Consider the following 19,610-nt stretch of genomic DNA (forward strand, 5'->3'; position numbering starts at 1 on the left):
GTCCAGGAAGTCCACACATGTATAATCGAATGAATATGTCAGACGAATATTTTTGGTATTCCCATTTAATGTCCTCATGAAGTCATTGAGCTGGCCGATCGTCCCATCCCACAAAAACAAAATATCGTCTATGTAGCGGTACCAGCACAGCACATGGGACGCGTCCCGTGGGCCCCCGTCACCAAAAACCTCCCTCTCCCAGGCACCAAGGAAGAGATTGTCGTAAGAAGGCGCACAGGCCGCGCCCATGGCCGTGCCCCGCTTCTGCAAATAAAACTGGTCTTTGAAGACAAAAAAATTGTGGGTAAGGATAAAATCAGCCAGCTCAAGAATCAAGCTACGCAGAGGGCCATCCAGATCGGAAGTCCCCAAAAACCAGCGAACCGCCTCTAGTCCCACCGAATGACCGATACATGTATAAAGACTCTCCACGTCAGCAGTCACAAGAAGGGTGGATGGTTCCACAAGGACGCCATCGACCCGTGCCAGGACGTCCGTCGTGTCTCGGATATAGGAAGGCAGTGATTCGACAAGTGGTTTCAAATAAAAGTCAACAAATTGACATATAGGTTCACACATGCCACCGATACCCGACACGATAGGGCGCCCTGGGGGGTCAAGGGCGTCCTTGTGGACCTTGGGTAAAAGATAAAAAGTGGGGTTCCTGGGAGACCTGACAGTCAGACCGTCAACAACTCCCTTAGTTATGATACCACTCCTAAATGCCCGATCAAGGTTAATCTGAAGTTCCTGTGTAAAGGTGGCCCTGGGATCAAAAGAAAGTTTTAAATAAGTTTCCACATCTCTGAGCTGTCGGAAAGCCTCCCGTTCGTATTGCTGTTTGGGCCAGATCACTATGTTCCCCCCCTTGTCAGCCGGTTTAAAGACTACATCCCCCAGAGATTGTAATTGGAAAATTGCCTGACGTTGTTTATAAGTGAGATTATCAAATTTCCGTCTCGATGATAATTTCTTAAAATCATCACTAACCAGCTTGGTAAAAATCTCAATGGAGGGACAAATAGACAAAGGGGGGAACCTAGTAGATCTAGGCCGAGCCAGAGGGGGAAACTTACTTGTGCGTGGAGTGCCCTGTTCCGAGAGCAATTCCTCCAGATCAGAGAGTGCCACCCTTTCCACATCACTCAGAACCTCGGGAGTGTAACTTCGGGCATGAAGTTTTTTCAAAATAAGTTTCCTTGAAAAGAGTTGGAGATCTTTCAAAGCTGTAAAATAATCAAATGAGTTGGTAGGTGAGAAGGTCAGGCCTTTATCAAGAACCTCCAACTGTACATCAGAAAGTACATGAGTAGATAAATTTAATACCTGTAGATCCCCCCAAGAGCCAGTCTGGGGAGCCCTAGATCCGGCTGATTTATTTTTAGACGATTGACGTGTCTCAATCCTCTTTGGAAGAGCCACCTTATTGATGGTTTTCTGATCAAAACCTCTCTGTCCCATCTCATCATCATAGTTCGAAATGTTGGATCTCAATGATGTAGATCTCGAACGGGAGTGGGACATGTTCCTAAACTTTGGACGAGAGCGTCCAGTGGGATCCCGCCAACGATAAACTCTGGATGAGATTTTATCCTGCACATCCCTCTTAAATTTCTTTGCCTTATTGGCTTGGATGTCGTGTGCCCATTTTTGAAGATCAACATCAATTTGGTCATTCAATTTCTTTAGGGCTTCATTAGACATCTCTTTTTGCAGAATGGTTTGCAATTCATCAATCTCAGCTTCAAAGGTAGTAAGGGAATCATGGTTCAATTGTTTTAAGAGGACCATGAAAGCCTTCGAGCATTCATTGGTTAGGCTCTCCCATTTGTTTTTAAAAGTCTCATCCAATACTGGGAATGAGGGGAAAACCTGAATTCGGAGTCCCCTTGGAATCAAATCCTTTCGTATATATTGGTCCAGGAACTCGTGGTTCCACCAAATGCGGGTTCTCTTACGTAACAATTCCTTAAATTTGAATACAACTTCCTGTATATCCTTATTGGGACCAGTACATTCCCCATCTGGGTTGTCCTGAAGCACGTCACTTAATTGCGTGCGCCACGTGAGATCACGAGGGCGAAAATCCATAATAGGAATAGGGGTAGCTGTGAAAAACACAGAAACAATTAATGAAATCAAAAGCCCTATCATCATCATATGACGTATGGAGGAAGGAAAATTCAACCTCCAACGTCAGAGAAAAGCATAAGCTCAACAATAAATGAATACCAGGAGGAGACAGAGAGCATGCAATAAAAATGATATCAAATTTTATTCAAGTAAAGTACTACAAACAACATGTGTGTAATTGTGTACATTTTAAGGACAAAAACAAACAGTATCCACCCATGATGCCCCAAACCTCCGTATAGATGGAGAATAATCCCAGACTAGGTCCCCGGGGAGTGCTTAAACCCCACAAACAAGGTTGATGTACAATGCCCAGGCAAAATGGCCAAAAGGTAATTGTAATAGGGTAGAGGGCGTCATTATAGTAAAATAAACTGCAGGTGTAAAGCTGCGGTATGAGAGTGGGGGAATGTAAACCCCAGGGGCACTTACCGGGAATGGAGGCAAGGGGGAACCAGGCTGTACCACCCCCGACGCGCGTTTCGCGGCGTCTCAGGCCGCTTTCTCAAGAGGGATATGGTAAGAAAGGTCCATCAGGACCTTAAAATAGCCCCTGACCTCGGTCATGTGACCTAAGTTGACCAATAGAAAAAGCGCTGTCAGCGCATGCGCCCTAATCACCGCCAAAGTATATGGTCCAAGGTAGGACCTTGCCTAGGCCCCTGACCTAGATCATGTGATCTTGAACTGGCCAATAGTGACGGCACTACCGGCGCATGCGCCCCAGGCCCAGGAAGTCCCGCGATGCACCGCAGGCATCATGTGTCGCTGCACACATATATATGTATGTTGCATGCATGTGGTATATATGTAGTATGCATGTAGTATATATGTGGTATATGTGGTATATGTGGTATATATGTAGTATGTATGTATGTTGCATGCATGTAGTATAAATGTAGTATGCATGTAGTATATATGTAGTATGTATGTTGCATGTGGTATATATGTAGTATATATGTATGTTGCATGCATGTAGTATATATGTGGTATATATGTAGTATGCATGTTGCATGCATGTAGTATATATGTAGTATGTATGTTGCATGTAATATATGTAGTATATATGTATGTTGCAAGCATGTAGTATATATGTATTATGTATGTTGCATGTAGTATATATGTTGTATAAATGTATGATGCATGCATGTAGTATATATGTTGTATATATGTAGTATGCATGTTGCATGCATGTAATATATATGTTGTATGTATGTATGTATGTTGCATGCATGTAGTATATATGTGGTATATATGTAGTATGCATGTTGCATGCATGTGGTATATATGTAGTATGTATGTATGTTGCATGCATGTTGTATATATGTAGTATGCATGTTGCATGTAGTATATATGCATGTTGCATGCAGTATATATGTGGTATATATGTAGTATGCATGTTGCATGCATGTGGTATATGTAGTATGTATGTATGTTGCATGCATGTAGTATATATATGTAGTATGCATGTTGCATGTAGTATACAGTATATGTATGTTGCATGCATGTAATATATATGTGGTATATATGTAGTATGCATGTTGCATGCATGTACAGTGGGGCAAAAAAGTATTTAGTCAGTCAGCAATAGTGCAAGTTCCACCACTTAAAAAGATGAGAGGCGTCTGTAATTTACATCATAGGTAGACCTCAACTATGGGAGACAAACTGAGAAAAAAAAATCCAGAAAATCACATTGTCTGTTTTTTTTTTTCATTTTATTTGCATATTATGGTGGAAAATAAGTATTTGGTCAGAAACAAGCAATCAAGATTTCTGGCTCTCACAGACCTGTAACTTCTTCTTTAAGAGTCTCCTCTTTCCTCCACTCATTACCTGTAGTAATGGCACCTGTTTAAACTTGTTATCAGTATAAAAAGACACCTGTGCACACCCTCAAACAGTCTGACTCCAAACTCCACTATGGTGAAGACCAAAGAGCTGTCAAAGGACACCAGAAACAAAATTGTAGCCCTGCACCAGGCTGGGAAGACTGAATCTGCAATAGCCAACCAGCTTGGAGTGAAGAAATCAACTGTGGGAGCAATAATTAGAAAATGGAAGACATACAAGACCACTGATAATCTCCCTCGATCTGGTGCTCCACGCAAAATCCCACCCCGTGGGGTCAGAATGATCACAAGAACGGTGAGCAAAAATCCCAGAGCCACGCGGGGGGACCTAGTGAATGAACTGCAGAGAGCTGGGACCAATGTAACAAGGCCTACCATAAGTAACACACTACGCCACCATGGACTCAGATCCTGCAGTGCCAGACGTGTCCCACTGCTTAAGCCTGTACATGTCCGGGCCCGTCTGAAGTTTGCTAGAGAGCATTTGGATGATCCAGAGGAGTTTTGGGAGAATGTCCTATGGTCTGATGAAACCAAACTGGAACTGTTTGGTAGAAACACAACTTGTCGTGTTTGGAGGAAAAAGAATACTGAGTTGCATCCATCAAACACCATACCTACTGTAAAGCATGGTGGTGGAAACATCATGCTTTGGGGCTGTTTCTCTGCAAAGGGGCCAGGACGACTGATCCGGGTACATGAAAGAATGAATGGGGCCATGTATCGTGAGATTTTGAGTGCAAACCTCCTTCCATCAGCAAGGGCATTGAAGATGAAACGTGGCTGGGTCTTTCAACATGACAATGATCCAAAGCACACCGCCAGGGCAACGAAGGAGTGGCTTCGTAAGAAGCATTTCAAGGTCCTGGAGTGGCCTAGCCAGTCTCCAGATCTCAACCCTATAGAAAACCTTTGGAGGGAGTTGAAAGTCCGTGTTGCCAAGCGAAAAGCCAAAAACATCACTGCTCTAGAGGAGATCTGCATGGAGGAATGGGCCAACATACCAACAACAGTGTGTGGCAACCTTGTGAAGACTTACAGAAAACGTTTGACCTCTGTCATTGCCAACAAAGGATATATCACAAAGTATTGAGATGAAATTTTGTTTCTGACCAAATACTTATTTTCCACCATAATATGCAAATAAAATGAAAAAAAAACAGACAATGTGATTTTCTGGATTTTTTTTTCTCAGTTTGTCTCCCATAGTTGAGGTCTACCTATGATGTAAATTACAGACGCCTCTCATCTTTTTAAGTGGTGGAACTTGCACTATTGCTGACTGACTAAATACTTTTTTGCCCCACTGTAGTATATATGTTGTATATATGTATGTTGCATGCATGTGGTATATATGTAGTATATATGTAGTATGTATGTTGCATGCATGTAGTATATATGTAGTATGTATGTTGCATATAGTATATATGTAGTATATATGTATGTTACATGTATGTAGTATATATGTAGTATGTATGTTGCATGTAGTATATATGTTGTATATATGCATGTTGCATGCATGTAGTATATATGTTGTATGTATGTTGCATGCATGTAGTATGTATGTTGCATGTAGTATATATGTTGTATATATGTATGCTGCATGCATGTGGTATATATGTAGTATGCATGTAGTATATATGTGGTACATATGTACTTTGCATGTTGCATGCATGTGGTATATATGTAGCAGGTATGTATGTTGCATGCATGTGGTATATATGTAGTATGCATGTTGCATGCATGTAGTATATATGTTTTATGTATGTTGCATGCATGTAGTATATATGTTGTATGTATGTTGCATGCATGTAGTATATATGTGGTATATATGTAGTATGCATGTTGCATGCATGTGGTATATATGTAGTATGTATGTATGTTGCATGCATGTAGTATATATGTAGTATGTATGTAGCATGTATGTAGTATGTATGTAGTATGTATTTTTTTTGTACATTCAACACATTAGCCGGATGATGGGACTACTACTGTCCTATCATTGGCTAATGTGTCAATCACCGTCATGGTAGCAGGCATCGCCCGATGGGACTTGTAGTCCCATCGGACGATCCTGCACAGACCCCCGCAGCCTGCACAGACCCCCGGACAGTCGGTATAGACCACCGGCAGGCCGGCACAGCCCCTCGGCAGTCCGGTACAGACCCCCGCAGCCTGCACAGACCCCCGGACAGTCGGTACAGACCACCGGCAGGCCGGCACAGCCCCCCGGCAGGCCGGTACAGACCCCCGGCAGTCCGCACAGACCCCCGGGCAGTCGGCACAAACCCCCGGAAGGTCTGTACTCCCCCCCTCCCAAGAGGCTGTACAAGGACAGAAAAAGGGTTTTTCTTATTCCGATACCGGAAGTCCCATAGACTTGAATGGGACTTCCGGTATCGGAATCGGCGATACCCAATACTCTTTTCGTATCGGGCCGATACCATCCGATCCGATATTTTAGGGTATCGGATGGTATCGCTCAACACTAGTTGTGAGCAGTAACAAGCAGCAGGCTCAGATCAGGGGTTGCTAGGGATAACAGGAGCCTAGAACCTCGGGGCAGTGGATTGCGAGAGAACCCCTCCACGCAAGTCTCCTTTTGCCGAACTGGAAGCCTTGAGATGGACGTCTGGGGGCACATTCTGCCTGCAAAGCTGCTGGAGAAATTGGACTCAAACTCTAAGGGGTGGAGTGAAATGGAATCCAGATATATTGCTAGAAAGAGAGAAAATTCCCTAGTGCTAGAGAAGGTCGTAAAAGTGGTATTCTACCTATACCGTGAACCAGGGCTGAAGTTGTGTCCGGTACTTATTTGAAAGATGTCACCCTGTTGGGCCTTATCCTCTACATCTGACTGTAAATACTGTAAATGCTGCCATTTGCCAAGTAAAAGTTCAATTATTTTTATAGAATGCGTCCCCTGGAGTTATTGCGTCAAGGTTCCAGAACAGGAAAGGCTGGAACCTCTGGAGGCCTGCAACCCTGAAGTAAGTGTGAAGTACTCCACAAACAGCAGTACAACAGGACAGGGACACATGTTGTCTGTAGGATGTCAGAGCGAGTGAGAACAGAATCTCGGCCACAACTACCTCGCTTGGACATCTTACACATAACAGCTATTCTGTCTTTCCTTCTCACAGTTCAGTATCCCCTCTTTTTCCACTCTCGGCCCCTATTTTAATCTCACTCATCCACTCTACTTCCGGCCCCAGTAGTGCGGTCTGTGGCTGTCGTATTTCTTTTTCTGAGGCCGGGACTCTAATTTATGTCCTGGCTTCTGTTGTGACCTGTATTGGGTCATGCCCTCACTCAAGCAGGTTCCAGTGCAGGACTTCTTCCTGCTCTCATACTCACCTGTTCTTCCCTGGATGGGCACGTCACACATTCCCTACCAGAAAGAGCATTCTGAAGCTCTAAAGAAAAAAAGAGTAACAAATAGTCCCAGATAAAAAGAAAGAAATTTTATTTAGAAAAGCAATTTGAATCATAGCACAAGAATGTATAAAAGATAACACAATGACAAAATGGACAGTACAGATCAAAGGTGGAAAGCACACAGACCCACAGTAGTTAAGTGAATGAGAAGACCAATAGAGATAGCAGCAATTTATATAAACTGCCCGTGCTTCACATAATCCCTACCACATTCTAGTACAATTTCACAATATGTCTCACACATTTAAGCCTCAACAATAAGTATGTATAGAAATATCTCAGACTTAGGCCGGGGTCAGACATGCGCGAAACTCGCATGAGCCTCGCAGGTCAATACCCGGCACTGCCGCCAGCACTCGGAACCGGAGCGTGCGGCTGCATAGAAATACATGCAGCAGCATGCTCCTGTCCGAGTGCTGACGGCAGTGCCGGGTATTGACATGCTAGTTTCTCGCATGTCTGACCCCGGCTTTAGTATCAGTAACTCAGAGGTCAATGTGAAGGATCACAGATATTGAAAAAATCAGTGATCAGACAGTATGTGACACTTTCAACATTTTAATGCAAATCTTACCCATGATCTCCACTCATGGTCTCATGCTGGCAGCCCCAACGTGCGTTTTGCGTAAGTTTGTTCAGGCGGCTGTCTTCAGTATGCCCTTTGGATGGAGTGTGGCCTATTATGCTCCATTCCAGCAGACTGTCTTCTACTTGGATTGTTTGCAGCTCTACTCCCAACATCCACCTTCCACAGGACAGGATTCCACCCCAAGACCTGTTACATGTCTGCCCCCCCCTGTGGGACTGACACTTGTGGCTCTCCAGCATTTCATACCACCATTTTACGAAAGTTAGTCTTATTTTCACTGATCACATCTGTCTTTCTCTCCAGCTGTTTCTTCCTAGCTGTCATGCCTGTCCCCAGAAAGGATCGTGTGTGCTAGTCCGCCCATCCCTCCATGTTCACCTACTTTGCTTACACTTCATATAGGCTCAAATTCCCATTGGTCAAACCTGTGCAGCTGTGACTTCCCATTGGCCCCGTCTCCTCTGGCTCAAATATATTCTTGTTATGTTTCACATTCTAATGCTTCTTGTATTTTAAAGAAAAACACTTTAGAAAGGCAGATAGATAGATAGATAGATAGATAGATAGATAGATACTGTATATAGTCGAGTATAAGCTGACCCGCGTATAAGCCGAGGCACCTAATTTTGCCACGAAAAACTGGGTAAGCTTATTGACTCGAATATAAGCATGGTTTGCATTGTCCCCTCATCCCTGTTGTCGTATGCATGACTCCCCCATCCCTGTCATTATATGCATGGCTCCCCCGTCGCTGTCCTGGTATGCATGGCTCCCCTGTCTTTGTCCTGGTATGCATGGCTCCCCCTTCCCTGTCATTGTATGCATAGATCCCCTATCCCTGTCATTGTATGCAAGGCTACCCCGTCACTGCCATTGTATGCATGGCTCTTTATACTATATCCTTGTATGCATGATTCCTGTAAAATAAAAAAAAACATCCTATTTGCCTGCTTGCGCACCTTCGCTGACACTGCATCTCGTTCCGGCGCCAGCAGCTCTTCCTCCCGAGCGATCATGTGGCCCTGCTCATTAAGGTAATGAATATGTACTCCACGCCTATGAGAGTGGAGAGGTGTGCATATTCATTACCTTAATGAGCGGGGCCACGTGATCGCTCGGCAGGAAGAGCTGCTGGCGCCGAAACAAAAGAGAAGCAGCAGCAAGGGCGAGCAAGAAGGTGAGTATGATTGATGTGTGCTGAAAGCCAGCAGCTGCGGCTGTCACTGTGCACTGTAACATGATGGAGATGTTTGAGATGTGGAGTAATGTCTATTATATGAATTAAGCTGGGCAGCAATACATTCCCTTGATATGAACAACAATGGTGCTTTGTCTTCATCCATGCTTTATTGAAGCCGCTTATTATAACATCTCTGTTTATTCTCATGCAGCTCACCAATTGGTAAGTTTTCAAATCTGTCATCTAAAAAACATGCAGCAACATGAACATGCAGAAATTCTACCAGGTGCTATACAATACACTTCCTTTCCATGCTGCGCAGATTTGGTTTGACATCATATTTTCATCTTCTGGGACAGCAGTAGACTTCAGATGATTACAGAAGACATCATTCAGCTTCAGAATAAAAACATGCCAGACAAGAGAGAACACAAGCAGAAACACAAAATTATTTTAACCTCTTAACATGACGAATGTGTACATCAGAGTATGCACTGCCTTCATGCATCGTGCCATAAAATTACATGTTACTGAAAAATGACATAGCAGCTGTGCTCATACCATCAGCAACCATGGATGTGATTGACAGCTACACATGTGCTGCAATCATCAGGGTTGGAGAAATCTCAACCTCATCCATTTAAATCCTTACATGCTACAATCTAACCGGTGCAAACAAAAGGAGAGGGTTATGCCCTATACCAGTTGTTTTAGATGAAGCCTGGCAAAGAGAATAATACAAAACTTTCACCTTCCATGTCTAATAAACAATCTGGGCTGTTATCTAAGATTACCTTTTAAGCAGCATCTATTGGACAATCTCAGAGGACAGGCCAGTATGCTTCTTAAGTGAGGTAAGGGGAAAGAGTTTTATTTTAAGGTGGTTCTCTGAAAATGTTACAAAATAGTCACTCTTACATATTTCAAACTGCAACCAACCCAGTCAAGTGTCAAAAAAGGTGATAGTCTGAAGAAGCACTACTCAAGATGTGTCTGTCAACTGTTAGATGAGCAGCATTGTGAACAAACACAGCTGATCAGAACATGGAACATGGCTGGCTTGGAACAAAAAAAAATTCTCCTAAGTGAGCACAACAGGTTTAGTCAGTCTCCGTGTAAACCTGTCAGAAAGGCTGAGAAGAGCAGGTGAACAAATGAGCACAGAAGAAGCTGAAGACAAATTTCTATTCTGTTTACTTAGCTCAGTTTTTATCTCCTGTCACAGCCCTGCCTCATGACTGAGTGAGCAAATCAGCTGTGTTTGTTCATGATGCTGCACCTCTGACAGTTGAGACATGTGTCTGAAGTGTTGTTTCTTCATATTGCAGCAGGTCTTGACATGTAACTAGAAAAAGCTGCAGTTTGAAATATGTGACAGCGGCTATTTTATCACATTCCTGAAGAAATCCCTTTAATGGTAGAGTGTAACAAAAGTCCCTGGGTTGTCCTCTAAGATTCCCTAATAGACATTGCCTATAGGCCCCAATAAACATTAGACAGCTGTTGCCAGAACAACCGTTTTGCTGACAGATATCTTTCCAGACTCCTTCATACACAGGAATACTTAGCTTGGCTGAGTAATACTGTGTTCTCTATGAGAAAGCCACAGCCTGACTCCTCTGTCAATGGCTAATTTCCAGCAGAACAAAAGGAATAGTTCAGTAGAAATACATCAGGTCGGATACTTCACTCCCCAACAGGATACTTCAGTCCCCAAACAGATTAGATCTGTGGGTTTGGAGAATTATCTAATGTGTATGGGGGATTAAGAAGGATCGATTAGTATTTGATTGATCTTTTAGAAGGTAAACAGAAAACTACACTAATTCCAGAAGTTAGCGGGTGTTTCTTTCAATGACCTGCAAGAAAAAATGTTCCTCATACAGCCACACATCTGGTATATGGTGTAATTTATATTTTCTGCAAAAATTGTGATATTTCTTCCCTTACCTTTTTCCCCACCAGTACGTACACCATGGGATTCAGGAAAGTGTTAGTGGCGGCAATGCTGGATAACAGCGGAAAAAATACAATAACTTTATACATCAGAATAAACTCCATAGTATGGGCCGACACCAAGAAGATTATCTGGGCCAAAACTAATGGAGTCCTGGTACAGAAGAAGGCCAGCACGGCTGCAATCACCACTCTGTACAGTCTAGATGATGATGGCACCTCTGATTTCCTCACGTGATGGATGATGATGATGTTGGAGGATAGGATCACACATAGCGGAATGATGCAACCGATCACTGCATGTGGAACAACTAGACTCATCGTTGTAGATTGCATTTCTACCCACATTTTGAACTTTTCCACATTTTTGAAAGGTACATCGCACATTTCACGTGTAACGGTACTCCACTCCTCAATCAAGCTTGAGTTTTGGTTAACATTTGAGTATACAATGCTAGTAATATCATTTCTAAAGAGAAAGCACTGCGGTTCTTCATCAGTTAATTCTTCATTACTATAGATGATGGCTGGAAAGCTACATACGGCCGATAATACCCAGATGAGTGTACAAATACTGTAACCAACTTTCCTGGAAAGGAACCTCTGGTGCCATATTGGTTTAGCAACAGACAAGGTGCGATCAATATTTAGAGCTGCGAGGATGTAAATACTGGCGTACATATTAACAAAGGTAATGAAGTTGTTGAATTTGCACATATTGGACCCATATGGCCATCTTGCCTTTAATACAGACACAGCCTGAAGAGGGAGGAACAGAAGAAAGGAGAAATCTGCCACCGCCAAGTTCAGGAACCAGATTCGAGATTTGCTCTTCTTCATTAAGAATCCGGTGACGAAGATGACAAGAAGGTTGCCAGTAAAGCCGATGATACAAGTGATTATGGTGAGCACAAAGCTGGAGTACTGGATAGCAGTGGGGTGGCTCATGCTCGGAGAAAGGTCCAGTAACTCTGGGACGTTGTACATATCCCAGAACAAGTAACATACTTTTCTTTGTAATTCCTGGCTCATATGTAGTTCAAGCTCCATGGTTAGAATCTGCCAAACAGAAACAAAGCGTAGTCGTTACTATCTACAGTTAAAATCAAAATTATTTTGCCGCCCTATTGCAAATTATATTAGCAAAATGTATAAGTTTCTGCTCCTTGTAATAAATCAATCAAATAATAACAATTTTGAAGTCGCTCAACACAACTAATACAACTATATATCTCAATATTCATCACAAGTGACACTTCTACTGAGGATCCCAGTCTAAGAATTATTCTCCTCCTGAATAAAATCCCCCATAAGAGCAAAATCAGCCATTGTCTCTAGAAAACCAGAGGAGGAGCTTGAGATAAAGCAAGTCAAGTACCCGAACTGGCTAGGGGTGGTTGTGACATATAATTGCTTGTTAATAAAGTGTTCCAAAAAGTTGAAAACGACTTGTCATAAACTTTACCCCTGTTTTCACTTTCCTGACCAGTTCATTTTTTTTCAGAATAATAAAAAAGTCATCATGTGATAAAAACTAGCATGCAAAAAAAACAAAACAATGTACACTTATGTTTCACCTACCTCGGATGCAAGTTCTTGAAAAATAAAATCAGAGCAAATAGCAAATGTTCAGTATGGACGGGCCTGTAATGGAAAGGAATAAAGGGCAGAATGTTAGTCTAGAAAATCCCAGTAAAGTTTTATACTAAACCAAGGATAACAAACAACATATGTTTTCATTTAAATAACAATGCAGCCAAGATTATGGCGTCCTTATAAGGCAGACAGCATCAAAGGAAACATATTTATAGCAACATTGTCTATCTATTATCTATCTATCTATTATCTATCTATCTATAAATAACATTACATAACTATATACCTCTAAATAGTATAGAAGAAGAGAAGGTACACACACAAAGGTGGAGTCTGTGGGTCATTACTGGTAGGCACTGGTACCCATCAGCCTTGAAGTCTTAGTGGGTGGCCGGTCTTCTCCAGAGTTTCCGGAGATCTCTTGGTGAGTAGAGATTGCAGAGTTATAAGGAATCCAGCCTGGAAAGTAAGTCTGTAGAGTAAGAACTCACTATATTTAATGCTTTCTCTGTCCTCTCGCTTCAGAGTTCCTCCTTCCGGTCTTCTCCACTCGATTCTGTAAATACACAGCTGTATATGAAAATGTAAGATACATTACAAACCATAAATATTTGATTAAGCTTAATAGAATATTACAAGTTTAAGTGAAGATTTCATAAAATAAAGTTCATTTTTTATCACCCTGCGTCCACCATCTTGCGAGTGTTCCTATTACCAGAAGTCTCTAGCCTCGCTAGGATGGCTGATGTGTTTGGATTACTGTATGAGAACATTTGACAAATTGTCATTTTTCGCCTCTGAAGGCCCCATACTCACAAGGTTAAATATAGTTTTTCACGCTCATGTTTTTGATAGATAGATCCCACCCATTATCGTCTGAGGTGGTGTTGTCCACATGAGCATGTTTATATTAATTTCCATTAACTTAAGGTACTGTCACACTAAGCAATATTGCTAGCAATATCGCTATAACTTGTGACGTTATAGCGATATTGCTAGCGATATCGCTGTGTCTGATACTTACCAGCAACCCGCTCCCCCGCTGACCATCGCTGATCTCGCGAGAACGTCCTGGACCGTTTCTCGTCGTCAGCTTCCTGCGGCGCTTCCTGTGGAGAGACGAGCGACGAGCGTGGAGCCGGGCGGGAGGACGCAGGATCGCCTGGTGTGACAGGTAAGTAGCGACCCCCGTCCCCAGCGATGTCGCTGGTGAGATCTGCCTGTGTGGTAGCTCACTAGCGACCACTTAGCGATGTACCAGCGATCCTGACCGCGTCATATCGCTGGTCGGGATCGCTGGTACATCGTTAAGTGTGACAGTACCTTTACTAGCTTTCTGTCTTAGAGACATAATCTGCTGGGTCCTCTCTGTTTCTTCTTTTGGCTGCCAGCACATCCACATGTCTCACTTCACTTTGGACACTTATACAGGATAATATAGCTCTCTGTTCACGTGTAGGGATCATGGCCAGCCATGGCAATGCTAACACTATACTAAATGGGACCCAACATACCACACAGCAAGCTCAGTGTGCTAACTTATGCTCTGCTGTACATGAAGCGAAGCGGTCTGGGATGGTTGTCCCAGTCGAGTCAACTAAGCCTCAGTCGATGCACACCCCGGGCACCTCGCACATAAATAGACAGGAACGGTGTGATCCCAAGTGATTTATCTTCTCTCCTCAGTCGCTGCAGCACCAGTAAACAGGGTCCAGGGACTCAGTTAAGATTCCAACAGGGTAAAAAATGGTTTATTGAAGAATAAAGAGTTGGAACGGAAAAAATGTAGTTGCAGAAAATTCAGAGGTCATTCCTGCTCTCTCTGTGAGATGACCACGGCCATGCTCACAACAGCCACCAACACTGGAGTCTGGATGCTTATAGTCCCTTCGGCGGAGTCCTTCAGAGTCTGGGGCCCATGTTGCAATCGTTAAGTCCAGGGCAGCAGTTGCTATCCCCCTCCTAAGGTCTGGCACCTGTGTTGCATTTCTTAAGGCCCCGTCACACATAGCGAGATCGTTTAAGCGTCAGCGATTTTGTGAAGCAACAGCGACATCGTCAGCGATCTCGCTACGTGTGACATGCAGCGGTGATGGGTCCCCCACTGCGATGTCGCTGATCGTGCTCGAACGTCCTGGGTCGTTTTTTGATCGTTGGCGTCCCGCTGGTCAGCATGCATCGCTGTGTTTGACGCCCTTTATCAACGACGAGCGACCGCGTTGGCGACTCATAACTCTGTGGCGCAGGTATGATTTAGCTTTTGCTTTGCAATGCCCCCGCAGCTCCGATTGGTGGCCAATACTACCACCTCATCATAAAAGACAATGTAGCTGCGCTCCCATCCATTGTTCCTGAGCGCTCTGTGGATACAGTATTCCTGCAGCGTTCTGATGCGAGTCAGTAGTGCTTTGTAGGAGGTACTTGATTGCTTCAGCGATCCTGTCTGAGTCGCTACTGCGCTTTTTCTTGGATTTTACACCTTCTGGATTTTTGCTCTGTCTTGCAAGGTAGGCATTGTTTGTGATGTCTAATTAGGATCTTTGTTGTGTTTCTTTTTTATAACTCCATTCTCCTTTTTTTTGTTATGGCTTTACACTGAAAAGCAAACGGGGGCTGCTTGGCTTCAATATGCGTACATGCGTTTTGCCATGAACAGCCATTTTTTTTTCTGCCGCGCCCACCCCCGGCATTTTTGGATCTTTGTTGCATTTCCATTTATAGATAATTTATTTATTATATTTAATCCTAACTTTATTCTACAATTTTTTTAGGCATTTAGAATAGGCATAGGCAGCAATTTTAGTTTTCCTGCCGCGCCCGCCCCCACCACTTTAGGATCTTTGCTGCGTTTCCTTTTGTAGGCCAGCTATCTGTTATATGCAATCATAACTCTATTCTACATTTTTTATGCTGTTACCCTTGAAAGCTAATGGAGGGCTGCTTGGCTTCTATGTGTGTCCATACGGTTTGTCATGGGCAGTCATTTTAGTTTTTCTGCCCGCTTCCGCCATTTTATGATCTTTACAGCATTTCCAGTACTAATTATGTCAGCTATCAATTATATGCAATCTTAACATAAAACATGTCCAGTTATAATAATTGCGTTATTTTTTTTAAAAAAACTTCTCTCATCTTTACCTTTTATTTTGCACTTTGCACATCATGAACATGACTATCTCGGAGCGTGTGGCTGTGGTTGCTCCATTGCTGATGGCGGGAGATCGGCAAAAAGAAGAGGCACGGATGCGAGAGAGGCGTTCCAAATGAAAGCGTCGCATGTGGACCAGAGAATGGCTGGAGCAGAGGTCCAAATTCTCCCACATGCAACTTGTAAGAGAGCTTCAGGAGAAGAACCCACATGATTTCCTGAACTATCTGCAGATGTCTGAGGAATCCTTCAAACTCTTACTGGAAAGTGTTAGGCCACTTATTTAACCTAAGGATACAGCAATGCGCGCTGCTGTCCCGGCAGACGAAAGATTGGCAGTCACGGGCGATTCCTGGCCACCAGACGCTCACTGCAAGACTTACAGTTTTCTTCAGCTGTTTCAAGGTCCCTGCTCAGTGTTTTAAGTCCAGGGCAACAGATTCAATCCCCCTCCTGGGGTCTGGCAATGCCCCAGATGCAGCTGCACACCTGCCCAAGGGCAAACGTGTTTAGGCTACTCTATAGAGGCTGCTGACCCAGCCCACAAATTTAACTTTTTGATATCCCTAACTCTAACACATAAAGGAACATTATAATGGCACAACATTAGGGCATGGGAACACAGCACATACAATGGCAGAATGCAGGAACATTACACAGGACACTGACAATAAAGCAAAACAACAGCACATGCATTACAGTACATTACAAGTTAACACAGATACACCATCCAGGTACCACACCAAGTGCATGGGACCACCACATAGAAGAGAGATGAAGGACAATGGGGTCCTCCACCACCTCCTTACATACACCATCTGTCCACCTCACTCAGTGGCAGTGCCTTGCAGTAGCTCGTGTTTGGCAGCCAAAACTCTTAAACAATTGACATGCTGCCAAAAAAAACACTTTAATGGTTCAAATCTGCAAAAAAATAATAAGAATATGCAGCATGTGCATAAGACTGAAAATTTTATTCGCTTTTTAATGTGAAAAGGTGCGTTTTTTCAGCGGAAAATAGCAAGCTAAAACTGCGTCAAAAATGCAAAGTTTGCATAAGTACTTAAATAGGTAAGCGTCATAGAATAAGGAGCCTAAAATGTAAAAACAAACTACAAACGACACAAAGAAGAATAGGTAAGAAAACTAATACCCGTGATAGTTCTGCTACTTATACTGTAAACGACATGAGAGCAAAAAAAAATAAATAAATAAAATAATCACACATAAGCAACACACTGAACAATACCCATTATCACCTACAACAACAATTCCTGATAACGAAGGCATTAAAAAGCATTTACAGTTCATCAGCGTGAGGATATACTCACATGAGACTGACAGAGGAATTATGTGCATTATTCTGCAATGTGAAGCCTATGTAGGAAGTAAAGATTATAGAGGTCTGATTTGGTGGTTATTCATTTTTCTCCAGAAAACTCACTCTATTGTGCAATTACTGCAGAACTCGGAGAACTTGATGTTTTGTAAATTCTTTAGAAATGGTATCAAGTGTATTCATAAGTAGACGATCATCTGCAGATCAATGCTGATTGATTTATACTGCAGACTCTCTCTGTAACCTGTAGATGACATTTTATGGAATCTCATTGACAATGCTGTTACTGTAATACTCATTAAAATTAGAAAGCAAACAGAAATTCTACTGCACCCCGTGGGCACATACCCCTCATATATGAATGTATGTGAAAAAAGTCTAAACGGCTACAACGGAATCCCAATTATCAACTTGATGGCACAGTGTGCCAACGCAAGGTACCACTGTTGGGTAAGCGCTGCTTCTAGGGGAGAATATCGCTATAATAATGTTTATACCTATACAATTTCTCCACAAAATTAAAAAGCGCCATACACATGGGACTATAAGGCTAAGTGCACACGCAGCAGAAAATTTCTGCTCAAAAACCTGACTCCCTTCCCAGAAACCGCGCCTTTGTTGTCTTCGCGTTTTTGTCGCAGTTTTTGCTCGGTTTTGATGCGTTTTTTTCCGGCGCGTTTTCAAAACGCATTGAACAAGCCAGAAACGCGGAAAAATCTGCAAAATTAATGAGCATGCTGCATTTTTTACCGCAATGCGTTTTTTTTCGCGGTAAAAAACGCATCAATATGCACAAAAAGTGCAAAATGCATAGAAATTAATGGGAAGCTTATTTTTAGCGGTTTTATAGCGGTTTTATAGTCAAAACCGCTATAAAAACTGCTAAAAAAACGCTGTGTGTGAACACAGCCTAAGTGTTAGAAAATATTTTTCCTTACTTTAAAGCATGCATTGTCCATAACGATTTCCAATGTATTTCCTGTTTTTCTGCTATGAATGTAAATAGTTTGATGGAAAAAAGAGCAGGAATATTGCAATAAACATATGCCCCCACTTCCTGTAGAGACAACGACCCACCCCCAACTTCCTGAGAGAGAGAAAAACACACCATTCACTTCCTGTAAAAAGACAAAAACCCACCCTCACTTCCTGCAGAGAGACAAAACCGCCCCACTTCCTGCAGAGACAAAGACCCGCCCCACTTCTTGTAAAGAGACAAAAGCTTACCCCCACTTCCTGCAGAGAGACAAAGACCCACCTCACTTCCTGCAGAGACAAAGACCTGCCCCACTTCCTGTAAAGAGACAAATATCAGCCCCCGTTTCCTGTAAACAGAGCAAAACACCCCCCCACTTCCTGTAGAGAGACAAAAATCTCCCCTCACTTCATGCAGAGACAAAGACCCACCCCACTTTCTGTAAAAAGACAAAGACACACCCCTATTTCCTGTAGACAGAGAAAAACACACCACCCACTTCCTGCCCCTTACTTCCTGTAGACAAAGATACCCCACTTTCTGTAGAGAGACAAAGATACCCCACTTTCTGTAGAGAGACAAAGATACCCCACTTTCTGTAGAGACACAAAGATCATCCCCCCATTTCCTGTAGAGATAAAACATGCCACCCACTTCCTGAGGAGAGACAAAGACATGCCCCTCACTGCCTGTAGAGAGACAGAGACACCCCCTACTTCCTGTACAGATAAAGCCATGCCCTTTACTTCCTGTAAAGACAATGACATCTCCACTTTCTGTACAGAGACAGACACCCCCTACTTCTAATAGAGAGACAAAGACCCACCCACGTCTTGTAGAGAGAAAGGCTGTATCTCCACTTCCTTTACAGAGACAAATACCTGATCAGGTTATTATCAGAGTTTGATCTGCGTGTGCTATGTGTTAGGAACGGCGGAACGCACTAAATAAAAATAATAAAGTGCGTTCGCCGCTCGTGGTCCACCATGCAGTAGATGTTACACCGCTGCTAGGTAATGACAGATGAGCAATATGGCGGTATAAAGCGCATGGGTTAGACTTCACCCGAAGTGCGCAAAGTGGGCTCTGTTCACACACAGAGGCGCCGCAACATAAACATACAAAAACACTGAGCTTGTTAGTATCACAGACCTCAGGAAAATGCACACACGGTATCTGGTCACAGGAGCAGGACCCCAAGGCAGAGGAGCTGCATCCGTCTAGACCTACCATGTGTGCGGTGTCGCTACTGCGGATGCCAAGGAGGGCTGCAACTGCAGCATGGCGTAGGGCATGGCCGCTAGTCGACAAAGCTTGGAAGCAGGAGCAATGTCAGACGCTAGAGTAGAGGTGCGGTGTGCACAGTGGCCTAAGGCTTGCCACTGACTGGTGCTGACTGCTG

The 19,610-nt window shown here is 43.2% G+C and overlaps 2 protein-coding genes across 4 annotated transcripts in view; both read right to left on the reverse strand.

Moving 5' to 3' along the window:
* LOC141057115 (chemerin-like receptor 1) overlaps window positions 1-9,022 on the reverse strand; it is a 53,799-nt gene extending 44,777 nt beyond the window's left edge. The window contains exon 1 of the mRNA XM_073553661.1: window positions 7,999-9,022. The gene's annotated coding sequence lies outside the window, so the exon portion shown is untranslated. The remainder of the gene's footprint in view (window positions 1-7,998) is intronic.
* A 63-nt stretch (window positions 9,023-9,085) lies between these two features.
* Window positions 9,086-17,287, reverse strand: LOC141057117 (chemerin-like receptor 1). Of its 3 annotated transcripts, none has more exons than XM_073553664.1 (5): window positions 17,225-17,287; window positions 13,237-13,301; window positions 13,066-13,165; window positions 12,731-12,793; window positions 9,086-12,208 (listed from the first exon to the last, which is right to left on the reverse strand). In XM_073553664.1, exon 5 carries the CDS (start codon window positions 12,197-12,199, stop codon window positions 11,105-11,107), a length of 1,095 nt encoding a protein of 364 aa, XP_073409765.1. In that variant the 5' UTR covers window positions 12,200-12,208; window positions 12,731-12,793; window positions 13,066-13,165; window positions 13,237-13,301; window positions 17,225-17,287; the 3' UTR covers window positions 9,086-11,104. The 3 variants fall into 3 exon arrangements, with proteins under 3 accessions (XP_073409765.1, XP_073409763.1, XP_073409764.1); XM_073553662.1 differs by having other exon boundaries at window positions 13,237-13,315; window positions 17,225-17,271; XM_073553663.1 differs by having other exon boundaries at window positions 13,032-13,165; window positions 13,237-13,315; window positions 17,225-17,271.
* Between the last annotated feature and the right edge of the window lie 2,323 nt (window positions 17,288-19,610).

The sequence above is a fragment of the Dendrobates tinctorius genome, unplaced genomic scaffold (assembly GCF_039654945.1).
Source record: "Dendrobates tinctorius isolate UK_male_01 unplaced genomic scaffold, ASM3965494v1 ptg000202l, whole genome shotgun sequence".
In the NCBI taxonomy this organism is placed as follows: Eukaryota; Metazoa; Chordata; class Amphibia; order Anura; family Dendrobatidae; genus Dendrobates; species Dendrobates tinctorius.